Source organism: Botryllus schlosseri, chromosome 8, assembly GCF_051294905.1.
Source record: "Botryllus schlosseri isolate E-star chromosome 8, Bs_hap1, whole genome shotgun sequence".
Lineage (NCBI taxonomy): Eukaryota > Metazoa > Chordata > Ascidiacea > Stolidobranchia > Styelidae > Botryllus > Botryllus schlosseri.
In genome coordinates, this window is record NC_137243.1 from 27,697,578 (window position 1) to 27,713,617 (window position 16,040).

The following is a 16,040-nucleotide window of genomic DNA, read 5'->3' on the forward strand; positions in this document are numbered from 1 at the left end:
AGTCCATGAGTGGACGGCCCAGAACAACCTTTGCATAAACGCCTCGAAATCGCAATTGCTGACAGTCAATTCAAAAAATAACCTAACCGTTAATATCGCTGGTCAGCCCGTTTCCAACACAGATAATGCCAAATATCTCAGAGTTTTACTGGACTCGAACATGTCCTGGAAGAGTCATATTCAGTCCCTAGAAACTAAATTATCACCGAAGTGCGGCCTGTTCTACAGCCTTGGGCGCTTCATGCCAGCATGGGTTCTCCTGATACTCTTTAAATCCTTAATCCAATCGAAGTTACATTATGGCATCCTCTGTTGGGGGGCTGCCAGTAAAACTGCACTCAAGCCACTGCAGAAACTACAGCATAAAGTGCTCCGAATCATAGCTAGGGCCCCAAAGGGGCCTGGCTGCCCATCCAATAAGTCGCTGCTGAAGAGATTCGGCGTCCTAAACATAGAAGATATGCGGAAACTAGAAATTGCCAAGTTTATGTATTAGTTTCACTGCGGTCGTTGCCCCGAATATTTCAATGACTTCTTTACCTCTGAATCAAAAGCGCACAAGTACAACACACGCTCGTCCACGTCGTCCAAATATCATATGATCGACCGAAAAGATCATCGCTCCATCAAATATGCCGGACCTGATGTGTGGAACAGTATCCCGCCGGCCATCCGACAGTCGACGAGCATGTCCACATTCAAGTCGAAATACAAGCAATTACTACTAAATAAATACAGTCCATCCTCAAGATTACCGGACCACGACTGACCTATTGATCTCGCTTCCCATGACATGCCGCCCTATTTCTTGTCGCTTTCTTTTTCTATACTGTATTCTTTACTTTCATTCAGTGTGCATGCCTCCTCTTTACTACGCCTAGGCCAAGGTGGGTGTCCGATTCCATTGACAAATCCAAGTCGCTTCGACATCTTCCTGTCTATTCATTGTATCGCATTTTTTGTGGTGTATTGAACTGATAAAATTGCTAATAAACCAATGATGATGATGATGATGAGTGCTGTCGAAAATGTCAGATTAATGACGACGCATTGTTGCAGTAATTTAGACTCCACATCATCATCTACTGGTGAAGCGCCGTTCTATGAAGGAATTCCAGATAGTCAAAGTGGAAGTTCTCACTCGCCCAGGCATCTGTTGAGACTGGGTTTTCACATTCGAATTGTGTCATATGGAGTACGACTGACTTACAAATACACCAAGTTAAAATATTTTTATTTCATGCACGGCTGCAAAGGGGCTTCGAACCGAAAGTGCTGCCTCATCATATATTTATAAGTGTCACCAATTAAGTCGAAAACATTTTCGATACAGAACCCAAAAATCTGCGGCTCAAGCGGGAAAGGTAGTCTAGTGGTGAAAGTAGGCACCATCCAAGCAGGCGGCCCGGGCTAGATTCCCACCGTCGGAGGTTGTTCCGGGCTCCTGGTCCCCCATGTCGTTGTTCTTACGGCGACAAAAAAAGTCTCGAAAAAAGGCCCGATGAAGAAAGAAAAAGAACAAGAAATAGCTTCCAAAAATATTGACGAGGAAGGAATAAAATCGAAGAAGACCATGACATCGGGCACTAGGTAGAAGTGGATGCCAGTTGAAGAGACTCCAACTGGTTGGTCGTTCGGCATCCCCCTATCGTCATCCGCACTGCATTTTTTCACTCGCACAAGTGCGAACCGTCAAGCAAGCTGAAGAGCACTGCCATAGTTCGTTATAGTCATCACCCCGCATATCGGTGGTAAAATGGAGATGATGAATACGCACGTAATTCCACTCAAACGGAACTGAAAACCAATATACACTAGCATACAAACAGTTTTATTGAACAAAAATTACAAACAAAATAGATTTCCACGACTCTGTTTTGTAGCTATAAATTCAATCGTTTGCTAGAACTGATTTTAATTACCACTCGTTGCAATATGTACGCTAGCACATGTACCAATATCGTGGTCATATCTTTATTGCACTCAATCCGCATTGCACGAATCCATTCATGAAATTTTACATGTTATTGCGATATTCTGATAACGGGTACCGGTGATTGACAAACGAAAAGTTTGCGACGCCATATCCCAACATAATAGTACAACTTAACTAATTGTGTAGGCTACTTCTCAAACCAGCGATAATTTTCCTTACACTTAAAAGCGGTTTTGCGTGCCTCGAAAACCACTACATGTAGGCCTACCTGTATTGAGTATAAATGTACGGCATTATTTGTAGTTGTATGGGTACCAATAATGGCTACATAATTACCCACCTATTACAAGGCTACTCGATATCTATGATAAGCTGTAGGCTATATCGTCGCTGAAAAAACATCGTGATATGTTAATTTTTGAAAATTTCGACTTTGACCATATAATTTAGACATAAACCAGTTTTGTTTTCCATTTACCTTGAAAATTCAAATTCAAATGTCCACTTCCTTAGAGATTCATGATACTTAAAACTTTGAAGCCCGGTTAAAAAGAAAGATGTTTGTCCAAATAGCGATTGCGAAAATAACACAGTTTTGTTTTCCAGCGACGATATAGTCAAGTTCACGGAGAATCCGTCACGTTCTACTTCTATCTATCTGAAATGTGGTACATATTACATAGCCTATTATACAGTATAGATATTGCACTTTGAATAGGGCAACAGAATACAATAATACACGACACGAAATATCCCAGTAGCCTATATGTGAAGAGTATCGACGGGCTGGAATATTCTCGATGAAGATAAGTTATGACAGATCACTATATAAGACCAGTAGGTAGGTACATCACTTGCTTCGACTTTAAAATCATCAGATAGAGATAAAGATAGGTACAGAACATAGATATTTAACACGATATATAAAAGTCATCTATCAATCTCAAAATTCAAGTGTTTAATGATACTCTCTTTAAAATTAAATTAAAATCATTTCGATTCTTTCATATCAAAGTCAAGAAATATAAACTAAAAATTTTAGCAATGGTGGTCAGTAACGAACTAGGCCTACTTCAATTTTCCGAAGTACTTCAAGTAGATTTGCCTACTCGTACTACTTACTCAACTGGTTAATATTTTAGACTACTTCAACTTGTCAGTTTTCATTTTTTACGTAAAACCAAGTCTAGAATGCTACTTTTACTCGACTAGAAATTTAAGGCGCTACTTCTACTTCTACTCGAGTAGCGACGATGACTACTTTGACCACATATCAGTATTAGTATTGATAACGACCCTCGGGAATCTCACCATGCAGTATCTTATCTTTGTCTGTGAATATCCTACCCTAGTAGGTAGGGATAGAGCATAGGCATACCGCTAAGATTTTTCGTAATATTTTCGAAAATGAATTCTATCGGACGTCTCAGCTGCATGCTGTACTGCGTGCGCCTCCGAAACATCAAAACTAGACGTCCAAAATGGGTCGTCGTAATTTCTGTCCATCGGACATTTCTTGTCTCGGTCTCCAGGAGGATAGTAATGTTTTGGAGCGTCGTGCTCCAATTCGTTATGCTTATCGCAATAGAAGGGTGAAATCATCCCGTACACGTTAAGATCTTGACGGCATATTTCATTTGCTATTACGAAAGTTAAGAAAGCTACACTTTTGCGTTTAACAGCACTATGATCGTGTTTTGAAATTAATTGATCACTGTGACGTAAAATCATGTCGTTTCCGTACAACAAGCTGATTGCAGTCTCTCCGACTCGTTGCAAACGTGTTTTGCTTTGTACAGATTGGGACTTGCTCCACTCTTGATAGTAAATGATCATAAACTGCGGGTCAGGTTCGCCTTTGGGAAATGACCGTATCAAAGCGTCCACTTTGATGCCGTCCACGATCCTCAGCGTTGTCTTTGCGCCGACATCGTCCTCGAAACCTTTCGTAGGGCCGTTGTTGATTCGTATCACACAATCGGCCTCATCAATTTCTGTACCGGCATACGAACCGATGATATCACCCGAGTTAGTTACCAGCGAACACGTACCACACCTTGCTCGCAGATCGCTCCATACCTCTTCTTGTGTAGCTCTTTTCGGTTCAACCTGACTTTTCCAGCCAGTGATTATTGCTACGCATATCACAGTACCACACGTCCAAACAGCAAGCAACACGACCATGTACCGGATACGTACGAACCTGCATCCTACATTCTCAACTGTGTTCATATTTGCTGGTTCCGTGAATCATAACGCTCTGTGCATCATATAGAAGACGCATTAATGCTACGTATAATGCATAATCGTTACTGTGCGCGCGGCGCTCAGATCATGCTGTGTGTCATTTCCGGTGAGAGTGTCGTTGCCAAGAAACTATATTATATGTCAGTGGTTCTTAAACTAATAACCCGCGGAACACTACGTTGATCGTCAAGCCTCTCGCTGAGCCATAAAAGCAAAAATTTACCGCAATACACATCTAACTAGGCAATACAACTAATACATATTGCATTACTAAGCCACGAAAATTACCGAGACTTTTTTAATCTAATGGCCAGTACCGATGTTTCTTTCAAAAGTGCGATATCGAGTCGGTTGAGCTTCATCAATCTTAACCAATGATAATAAGTAATATCGAATGAAAGCGACATTGCTGACATATGATATCAGGGGTGACGGCCAACCCCTGGCCCGCGGTAATTTTCGAAATTAGTTATATTATGAAAAATTGAATTGCCTACGTATAGTTTAATATGAACTTGTAAGACCGACCAAAAATTTGAACAGGCTGACAGTAAAATTTGGTATGCTGATCACTAAATTGCAAGTTTTGACGCATTGGCTTATACGGGGCAGCATGAGGGGCCATTCCCTCACATTTTCGTAAATCCTTGTAAATAAACACGAAGAGCATTTTGCGGCAGATTGATTTCACGTGACTTCTTTTCGAGCTGCGCGCGATTAGTGCCTCTGGATTTTTTAAATATTAACAACCCCCAACAAATAAGTAATTGAGTCAAACTGTATTTGCAAGAACAAAATATTCACTTGCGACCATTGGGATACTCTTCCGCAGAGTAGTAATAATGACTCGACTCGTTTTCTAAAATATGGAAATGAGTGGACTCGACTTGAGGCAATTTAAGTATTGACTCGAATTTTACTCGAGTCATTGTGCATATGTCATGTGACTTAAGAAGCAGATGGTCAAGACAGGCATTTCGTTGTAACTTCGAAAAATAGTATGGTAGCCTATACCCCATGATTGGCATTTCGTCTATCAGCATTACTGTTCGTAAAATAGGGTCAGAAACTATCTAAAGGGAAGAAAATGAGTGTATTATAAATGCGAGGTATCCAATATCACCTAAGCACCCTTAACTCATCCGCTCAAGATTGATGCGGAACAATCAAATGCCATAAATTCTGCAATTGGCAAACACTTGTTGGATAATCCCGACTGTGCGAAAAATTATCGAGACGACAGATTTCGCAGCATACTCGGAAAGGGTCGCTCACACTTTCATTTGTGTGCCTTGGAGTCGACTTTTATCAAAATACACCAGCCAAGGCTGTGTCAACAAAAAGAGTTCGTATCATCTAAAAAATAGTACATTGAGCGCTCTCGTATTCGACATTTCGTGCTGGTGACGTCATATTTTGTGTTACGATTGTTGATATCGTTGTTCTTTTGAATTCTCTACTAGTTGCTGACGATTACCCCTGACGAGTGTCAGCCGAAAATATTCGGGTTCATTTCAATATGAATATGTTATGCAATTCTAAGCAGAGTTGTAAAAAAGTGAGTTGAACAGGATTGAACTCGAAAATGAAAGGTAAAAACGACTTGGAGGCGAGTCTCAACACTGTGACTCAGACTCAAACCTTTGCTTCCACACTTAAACTAGGAGTTGACTCGATGGGGTGAAGTGAAAATTACTCGACTTAACTCGAATCAAAATTATGAAAGTATAATTGACTTGTGACTTGGTTACAACCCTGCATACTTCAGTCTGGTGATGTGCAGCCCGCGGCTGAATATTCTGGTCATTGTAATCTGAGCTCCATGCAGTATAGGAAAGTCCGATATTATTGACCGAATTCATTCGTTAATTTTGAAATATTTTCGCGCATCGCACGGCTGGATGCTAACGCACAGTTTGCACACTAATTCTTCGTGACAATAATGTCAGCGATTTTGGTGCTTAGTAAGTCTTGCGGTTACCGTCAGCTCAATCTAGGGTTATCATTAGGGCAAGTTTTTGTTGCAGTTAAATTCGTGGAAAGTTGCATTTATTATTGACAAAAGTTGCATTTTATTTTCTCGCAAAAGTTGCACTAAAAGACCACATTTTGCTTTCGGTTGACTAAAAAAAAGGTCAACTTACCGACTCAGCTCCCGAAATACCTGTAAGAGCGTTGCTTCAGTGATGATTTAGAGTATTTCAGTCGAACTTGGCCATATATTCCACCAAAATGAAAAATAATTTTATGAAAAATCGAAAAAGTTGCACTTATTCCTTCAAACAGCATTCTACATATCTTACGAGTATCTAGGAAGCTGGAGGAAGCTGTAAAAAAAGTTGCAAAAACTTGCCCTAGTTATCATACGTCCTCCTTGAGGAGGATTTGTCCTCTTTTTTCAGCAAATCGAAAATGTCCTCCTTTACAGCTTTGGCAGCTAGGCTAATGGACAGGATCAACTAAAAATCGTCATAAATTGATGCGAAATAGGCAATGCGGACATTTGGGAGTCGGGTCGGAGTAAGAACTTTTTTTCAACACAGGATTTCCTGCAAGTATTTCAAAATCAGCTGTTTTCAATTTCGGTAAGCTATATCTTGTTTATCTACCCACAAAACCGAAAGATGACCGTAGGCCAGAAAGGTCGGTCAACTCTGACATACATCGTCCACAATATATCAGGCAGCAAATCTTAACTGATTTATTTCGTATGAGTCGACAGGTAAACACTGAACAAATTGAAAATAGTCTTCAGGCACGCAGCTTCCGAAAATATGGCTATTAGGTAAGTATTAATGTCATTATATAGAAATGATGTACAGGATAGTCAACACTGAGCAATGGCAACTTGTAATAAATAATAAAAATAATCTCCGGCAAGCAGTATCATCTTCTAGATTCCGTCATTTCAGTTGGTTGGCATCTGAAATAGAAGCGTATGTCTCTATAACCTAAATAAGGATGAAAAACAGCTGTTAGTCGCAAAAATCTCTCACACATATCAGCAGAGATGGTCAAAGTAGTAGAGAAGGCTACTCAAGTAGAAGTAGCAGCAGGGCAGAATTCTGCACAAGTACGAATGGAAGTAATGCTTGCGAAACAGGCCAAAACTACAAGTAGAAATGGAATTTGCAGTCTTTGAAAACTGCTCAAGTAAGTAAGTAGTTTTGTAAAGTAATCATAAACACAGTTGGACAACTACAAAATGTTCAGCTTTTATAAATTAGATTATAATTAAAATACCAGCTGCTCAATTTTTTCCCAATTATATTAGAATTATAGCTACAGTCTCTTTTTCAAATTACATTAGAATTAGAATGATAACTAGTTTTTTTTCTCAAATTCGATTACAATTGGAATTACATCTACATAGCTCATCCCAAATTACATTAGAATCAGAATTATAGCTGCTCTGTTTTTTTCGAAATTACATGAGAATTAGAATTATAGCTGCTCAGTTTTTTCCAAATTAGATTAGAATTAGAATGATAACTAGTTTTTTATCAAATTCGATTAGAATTGGTATTACATCTACATAGCTCGTTCCAAATTGGATTAGAATCAGAATTATAGCTGCTGTTTTTTTTCAAGTTAGATCAGAATTAGAATGATAGCTAGTTTTTTTTTCAAATTCGATTACAATTTGAATTACATCTACATAGCTCGTTCCAAATTAGATTAGAATTAGGATTATAGCTACAGTCTCTTTTTTACATACATTAGATTAAAATTAGAATTATAGCTGCTCCGTTTTATTCCAAATTAGATTCGAATTAGGATTATAGCCACAGTCTCTTTTTTATATTAGATTAAAATTAGAATTATACTTGCTCAGTTTTTTTTAATAAAATTAGATTAGAATTAGAATGATAGCTACAGTTTGTTTTTCAAATTCGATTGCAATTGGAATTATATCTACATAGCTTTTTCCAAATTTGATTGGAATTAGAACTTTAAATTGAACTTCAAATTAATCAAGTTCGTTTCATATCAATTTTGAGTTGATTCTTATAAGCACGACAATGGCAAATGTCTGTAAAGCAAAGTTTGGCAATTTTCCCACGATACAGTTTTCCTGTAGCATTTTCAGGAAAACCAGAAATGAGATTAGAACTGAAATGAGAACATAAAAACATTTCACAAATTAGATGACTGGGATTTTTCGTTCCAATAATTGGTCAAATCAGACAACTAGCACTATCTGGTTGTCCAAGTCTGGTAATAACTACTCTCTCATGAATGCTACGATCAAAGCTTGGAAACTGACACATGCAGACCGTATACAGAGAGCTGGATTTGTGTTACCTGTTAAAGTGACCGTTTGCTAAAAGTAGCCTATATTGTGATCTATCTACCAAATATGTTATTTGAAACTATTATTCGATAGTTCCAAGCATACTAGACAGGACTAGCAGGGTTGTCGTGACTCAGGTCGCAATTTTTCGTTGACTCAACTTGACTCGAGTCATTTTCTTAAAAATGGAAACTGACGCGACTCGAGTCCATTTGTGCATTGACCCAACATGTAATCGAGTCATTTTGCAAGACTCGACCAACTCATATGACTCGACAGATTCTTTATGACTTATTCAAGTCTCGTATATAAGGACTACAATTGAAAAACAGGCCCAGAAACTGTATTTTATCTGTTTGAATAAACATGTTTAGAGAAAATGAGTACAACAAAAATCCTAGGTCGTCAATATGACCCAGGAGTTTCACAGAAGTGAGTTGAACCCGACTTGAACTCGACTCGCTGATCCCTGACTTGGAATCAGGACTTCACTCGGGTGTGAATTGAAAATGACTCGACTTGACTCTAGTCAAAACTATGAAAGTCTAATAGACTTGCGACTCGGTTACAACCCTGCTAATAATCAACACCAAATGCACATTGTACCATATTGACTGTAAAGTATACTTCTACATTATCATAATACGATGTAACACACTTGCACCTGAGAAATGTCGCTTTTCCCGATGCGTTGGACCATCGATCTTCCATTGACAGCGCGGTTCCCATTCCTGCTTTTCTGCTGGACTAAAAACGTAGCTTTTGAAGTCGTCCTGTAAAGTTAAATGACTCACGTATAAACTACTGAATTTACTAAATGCGCGATTAGAACTACAACTACTCATTTACAAAACTGGAAACTAGAGCTAGATCTAGCGACCTTAAAAATCAACGACTAGCTAACTAAATCACAACTAACTAATAATGGATAACACAAATTGCAAATGAGTTTAAATCGGCAATTCAAAAAGACGGGGTTCCGACACCCCTGGCTACACCACTTATAGTAGTGATGGCTGTGACCTAGAAATAGCTGATTGGCTGCAAGAACATCACAAAACACGACAGCAGTATCACGATTCTAGTTGTTCTACAACCATTTTTTTGTAAATCCAAGATTAGAACCAAAACTAGAACTATTCACTTTTCAAAATCCGTCACTAGAACTAGAACTAGAACTACTCATAAAACCAGTAGTGGTAAAATAATCCAAATTATAATCGGTACTGATACATTAGACTCATTAGAGTACCAGGGAACAGCTGTCAACATGGGCTCAGGCTATGCGGATGATCTTGAATTCTTTTTCAAAGACCAATCTTCTCTCCAGGAAGGCCTGAAACTGCTATCAGAAGTTCTTACTGATTTTGGATTACAAATTAATGAGTCGAAAACAAAAACTATGATATTTAACCACACTGAAGAACTGGCTTACCCGACTTCAATCTGCTCACTGCATAATCATCATATTGAAAACGTGAAAACTTTCAAATACCTTGGGTGTATCATTCACTACAAGGAAACAAACGTGGGAATATCCGAAATCAACAATAGGATCAGTTCGGCTCATGCAGCTTTCCAATCTTATAAATACCTGCTTGGAAACTTCAGAATTTGGATTGGTACAAGAATAAAATTTTTAAATGCTTTTGTGAGAAGTCGACTCACATATGGCTGCAGCGTATGGTCTCTTTCAGAAAATCAAAGAAACGTCCTGGATGTCTGCTACAGACAATTTTTGCGAAAAATGATACATGGAGGCTACACTCGAAAGGGAACCGACCACGCCTTCAAAATTAGTAATAAAAATCTTCATAAAATCTGTCGCACCGGAGACCTCTCATCATTTATTGATCACCAACAAGCTAAATTTCTAGCCCATATAATTCGAAAACCTAATGATAGTGTCGTGAAGTCAATAACCTTTGAAGATGAAAGGAGAACCAAAAAAGGAAGACCCTCTGCAACGCTGATGAACAATGTCCTTAATCAGAACGATACCGACATCAGGACATTTTCGAAAGCAGCATTTTCACGCGAAATTTAATTTATATTTGAAATCTTTAGTGCTGTGTCTTTTTTCGATGGATACTTCCATCACCTCGGTGATGGTGCTCTTAGTCTGAATGCAGACAGAGCTAGACCTATATATTACACCGTGAGCGGCTGAGCGCCCTGTTTGTATCATGTTGATCCTACCTTGTAATGCTTTCTCTCCGTCCTGCACCAGTCCTGTGATTTGTTCATTTCGACCGCACACCAAGATTCTCGAGAATTTCCGAGTTGGTACAGCATTTCCTGATTCATGGTGGAGCTGGTGCAGCGAGGATTTCAGTAGAAGGCACGTTGGAATCGGAAGGACTTGGCGAAACGGTACATGACGCCAAATGCTAAACCGGCGATATAGTTGCTAGGCAACGTGACCACTGAGTTGTAAAATAAAGCCTCATGTCATGTTCGAATAGATATTCTGCGCAACAACAACCTATCACTACTGCTTGCCATGTATTAAAATTTGCATATTTACGTATGATACGTTCCACAGCTACGTCACCAATGGATTGCGAGGTCAAGTCCGACCGTGGTGTTGAAGTGCTGAAGGTTTATTTCAGACCCTCCTCCCCATAATTGATCCGCGTAAGCGGTGTCCAAACAAAAGCCTACGGAAAAAGTGGTCCGTGCTAAAAGTTATCAAAAATAAGGGACCATAATCAGAAATATTGTCTGCTGTAAATGACCATAGTAGTTGAAACACCACAAATACCAAAATAACAAAAACTCCACAACATATCAATCAGTCAATCAATCGTCAGATTATATTTTCATCTTCCTAAGACACACACACACAATGTACAATGCGATATACAAGACACACAATGTAATGTAATGAATGTAGATAGGGGAAGCCGAACGACCAACCAGTTGAGGTCTCTTGAACTGGCATCCACCACGACCTAGTGCCAGATGTCGCTTCGATGTTATTTCATCGATGTCATCATCATTTTAATAAATATTTTAACAAATCAATACATCACAAGATTGCGATATAATGAAAAGATAGGAGGGTGCCGAAACGGATGGACTTGAGTAGTCTTTCAATCAGATACCCACCTTGTCCTACAGCATGTAAATAAGAGGCATGTATAATTGCACGCGGGACTTGGTTCGGTTTAGAGGCAATTTTATCAGTTCAATACACCACAAAAAATGCAATACAATGAAAAGATAGGAAGGTGTCAAAACGACTTGGAGTAGTCATTGAAATCGAATCCCCGTCATTCTGAAATGCCAATTCGATTTTCAAAATTTATAAGCTCATTTGCATTTGCAACACGCAGTTGCATTTTGACCGAACAATACAAAAGAAAGAAAACACATACGAAAGCGACGAACATGAATGCGGCATGTGTCGGTAGGCACGATCGATATGTCAGATAGTGGTCCGGTAATCTTGAGGGCTGAATGACTGATTCAGTGGAAATTACCGCAAAAGGGTACTATACATTCAGTTTCAAACAACAAATCAATGATATATAGTAAACCTACCTTCGCCTACCGACAACGGTTAGTAGCGTTAGCGTCCATAGCGACATGTGCTTGTGATACCCAAAAATCCGAGAGACCGGCGTAAGTTCAACCGTATGCCCATCACCTAAGATTAGCGGACCACGATCTGACACGTCGATGTCTCATACCGACATATACCAGATCCCTTGTTACCACCTATCCTTCTCATCATCCTATATTTCTTTTCATCGTGTGAGCAATGAGCATGTTATGCCATAGCCGTTATAAAGTTTCGATATGATTTGATGAAGATCAAGAAATTTTCATTTATTGCACTGGGATTCTGACTAGAGGTCGACCGATATTGATTTTTACAGGCCGATACCGATACCGATATATCGGCTCACTCACAAGGCCGATACCGATATCATAGGCCGATATTAATATGGAAGGAGCAGAGAACAATTTCACCAAAAATATTATATATTAGGCAAGATGGCACTTGTACATGCCACAGAAAGCTGAACAAGAAACGAGAAAACTGAAATTCAAAAGAATTATTGCCTAATTGTGCACATTCGATGAAATTTGGGATAATCCAAAAAGTAAAATATGATACAGAATTGCAGATCAGTCCAGAAAAGGTAGATTGTAATGCAGGAAGCATAGTTTCTCTGCATGCTCACCCAGCTAAACTCGTACTGCAAGGGTAATTCTGTCATATATCGCCCTTTGCGTCGTCGATTTCTTGAGATTGAGAACACGGAGCATTGAATTTCCGAAATTTTTCAATTTTTTTCAAATATAAAATATCGGCCGCGATATCGGCCTTCATAGGCCGATACCGATAATCGGTAAAGCTCTAAATATCGGCCCCGATAATCGGCCATGCCGATAATCGGTCGACCTCTAATTCTGACCTGACGTGGTCGGGCTGGGGCCGCAGAACATCGAAAAATAGCTCCGGTGCTATTACAAGTTTCAAAATCCGGTCAAGTCCTACTCCGGCTCCGGTACACTGCACCTCACGCTGCGCTAAAGCGTGAATGTAGTGTTTATGATTGACAGATTCCTAGATGATATGATTTGTCGCATATTGTAAGCTATAGCTGCGTTTTTTATTGACCGTATGAATTTCTCTATACAATCGAGTTATGAAATCAAACAGTTGAGGCTACCTTCTTGACGCCCAAGAATCGGCATATCTTTCGCGCGTATCATAAACCAATAATTGAAGTAAAACAATGTCTCATTCTTCTTCGTGGGATCCGAACAAGTGCCACGACTGGGACTCGCAAGGCGTAAGTTACACCACCACGGTTCGACTGAAGCGAGATATATCCGAAATATACAAGGACCCTCCGCCAGGCGTTGTGTTACTGCCGAATCCTGATGATATCACACGTATGCAAGCTGTAATTACCGGGCCATTTGATACTCCTTACGAAGGAGGGTATTTTCTATTCACAATCCGCTGCCCGCCAGATTATCCAATTAAACCTCCAAGAGTGAAATTAATGACGACGGGATACGGAGCTGTTCGGTTCAACCCTAACTTCTATAAAAGTGGTAAAGTATGTCTCAGCATACTCGGTACGTGGTCTGGTCCGGCGTGGAGTCCTGCACAGTCGTTAACTACTCTGCTTCTATCAATACAATCTCTCATGAATGAAAAGCCATATCACAACGAGCCTGGCTTCCATAAGGAACGATCTCCCGGAGATTGCGAACGATATAACAACTGCGTTAAACACGAGACTATTCGTGTGGCTGTTTGTGATATGGTAGAGGGCGTGCCGAGCCTTGGACTTACAGACGAAGTGAAGAGGGTTGTACGTAAGTCATTTTTGAGTTACTACGACGTTTACATGACAGCTTGCGAACAAAATAAGAGACTGGATGGAACACCGTTCGAAGACCCTCATAGAGGAAATGTCGGAACGTTCAACTTTGAAAAGCTCATTTCGAGGTTGAAAGCATTGAAACAGTCAATTGAGCTCGAAAGTCGAGAAGTAACTGCAATGGATGTTGATCCCGAAGACTGATTTTTTAAGATTATGGTCAAGCTGTACATCTCGAGAACATGACTACCCTACTGTCCCTTGTCTAGTTTCAACCATGAAATCAATGTGACAGCATATTACAAAGAAATTATTATCGACATCGTAAATCTGTCTTAACTAATCACTGTATTGTGATATTTTTGTATTTTATGTATTCATTTCTGATGGTTTCTCGTTGGATTGTTCACTTGCATGCTGCGACACGACCAGTCAAGGTTTCAAGGCATCATCAGTGGAAAACTATAATTCTCATTGATATAGATCAATTCTTAGTGGCAAGGAGCGTATCATTTCGATACTCCGAAAAATCATCGCTAACTACTTATCTTGAATCATTAAAATTGATGCTCGATTCACATTTGAGTGCTGGAAGTGCCCTGCCCTATGTGTGAGTTGTTCCACAGAAATTTATTAGTAGGATCAAGAGCTGGCGGAATGATTTGCCCCAGTCTTCAATCCAATGTAGAAAAGGAATCGTTTGTATTTGCACGTAAATTGTGGCTGAATCATGATGTCTTTCAAGCCTATATCAACACTCTTGAGTATAGGTGGTGTTGTCAATATTAAGAATGATTGCTATCTATATTGCCAACTGATTGTAATTGGATCATGATTTTGTTTTGATGCTCGCCAGCCCGATTTGAATATTCTAATTTATGAAAAAATTGCTATACAGTAGAGTTGTTCTTAAGTAAATTAGGCTATTCACTAAATTTCACTTGTTTAGCACAGCCTCGGGTTGCACGACTTCCACTGGTCAGAATTGACCCAAATTTGGAGCCTAGTGTTTTTGCAGGCATCCTGACAAATTAATCACTAAGCAAGTGAAGTTTGAATAAAAAGTTATTTTTGAACAACCCTATTATAAAGCCTATGCTTTCATTTCCTCCAATGGCAAGATCTCATGGCTTGCTCAATTTAAGTATGTAGATCATTTTGTTCTGAAATTTCCATTCTGTCCTGATGTTGGTTGCACTTGGAGTGAATTTGCGCTGGTTTTACATGCCCGTTTTGCCGCCATGATAGATTGTAAAGCAATATTTGAAATTGTCGACTTTCTTCGGTTTTATTTGGTGGTTTTGTACAGTTTCCGCAGATTTCGTATCCTAGATTTCACGATAGGTTTGTCACAGTCTTTATGAGTGCAATGGCTTGTAAGTATTGATTCATAAATTGAAGCAGTATTGATTGGAATCTGAAATCCTCTCACAGAGTGAAGCTATTCCATTTTTTTTGCAGTCATACTAATTTCACCGTGGCACACCTTTTCTTCAAGAAACACTATGTTTTTAGTATTTGTAAGCACTAGGGCTGTTTAAAAATAACTTATTCTTCCAAATTACAATGGCTAGGCCTACCTGATAATAATGGTTGGGTTGCCTAAAAAAACGCTGCATATGCCTACCAAATTGGGCTTGATGCCTACTTGTAGAAGCATTGCCATAAAGGGAGACTATAATAAAAAATGAAGGAATTTCCAACCATAAATAGGCCTACTATTTTTTTCAAGTCCAAAAATTTATACTCCAGTAATTTCGCTTCTCCTGGTTGGAATTGACCCAAATTTATTATGCATTGGTTTATTAGACACTGAGCTTAACCATTCCATGGGGTAGGCTAGCCATTTAACTTTGAATTTATTTAATTTTATTTGATAACTCCGAAACTTTCTCCTCTAAGCAATGCTTCTACAGGTAGGTGCTATGCCAAATTTGTTGGGCTAACGTCTTTTTTTTGGAGCCTTACAATCTTTTCATGTAGGCGGTAAAATTTTGCAAAATAAGTTGTATTTGAACTGCCGATCCATATTTACTTGCATATAATTGTATACTTTTTGTGCGTTATATAAGTATTTCTTTGTGTTTGTGTGAATTTATGCTGGTTAGCAGACTCGCCTCGCTATAGGCTGAACAGTATTTTGTGATCTTGAATTCATTTTCGTCTTGACCTATATTCCTATTTCGTTTGTCCTCGTTCTTGACAGCATAACAAG

At 39.1% G+C, this 16,040-nt stretch overlaps 3 protein-coding genes across 4 annotated transcripts; 1 reads left to right on the plus strand and 2 right to left on the minus strand.

The window, feature by feature from the left end:
* Positions 1-1,810: 1,810 nt before the first annotated feature.
* LOC145444850 (alpha-N-acetyl-neuraminyl-2,3-beta-galactosyl-1,3-N-acetyl-galactosaminide alpha-2,6-sialyltransferase-like) lies at positions 1,811-4,241 on the minus strand. Its single transcript, XM_080322887.1, has one exon. It carries the CDS (start codon positions 4,166-4,168, stop codon positions 3,317-3,319), a length of 852 nt encoding a protein of 283 aa, XP_080179013.1. The 5' UTR covers positions 4,169-4,241; the 3' UTR covers positions 1,811-3,316.
* Positions 4,242-6,861: 2,620 nt separating this feature from the next.
* On the minus strand, positions 6,862-10,878 carry LOC145445488 (protein SPATA45 homolog). Of its 2 annotated transcripts, none has more exons than XM_080323674.1 (3): positions 10,677-10,878; positions 9,136-9,250; positions 6,862-7,134 (listed from the first exon to the last, which is right to left on the minus strand). In XM_080323674.1, the coding sequence occupies exons 1-3, from the start codon at positions 10,782-10,784 to the stop codon at positions 7,070-7,072; spliced, it is 288 nt and encodes a 95-aa protein (XP_080179800.1). In that variant the 5' UTR covers positions 10,785-10,878; the 3' UTR covers positions 6,862-7,069. The 2 variants fall into 2 exon arrangements, with proteins under 2 accessions (XP_080179800.1, XP_080179801.1); XM_080323675.1 differs by having other exon boundaries at positions 6,862-7,106; positions 10,677-10,869.
* Positions 10,879-12,991: 2,113 nt separating this feature from the next.
* On the plus strand, positions 12,992-16,039 carry LOC145444282 (ubiquitin-conjugating enzyme E2 Z-like). Its single transcript, XM_080322227.1, has one exon. The coding sequence runs from the start codon at positions 13,229-13,231 to the stop codon at positions 14,027-14,029; it is 801 nt and encodes a 266-aa protein (XP_080178353.1). The 5' UTR covers positions 12,992-13,228; the 3' UTR covers positions 14,030-16,039.
* The last annotated feature ends 1 nt before the right edge of the window (position 16,040 follows it).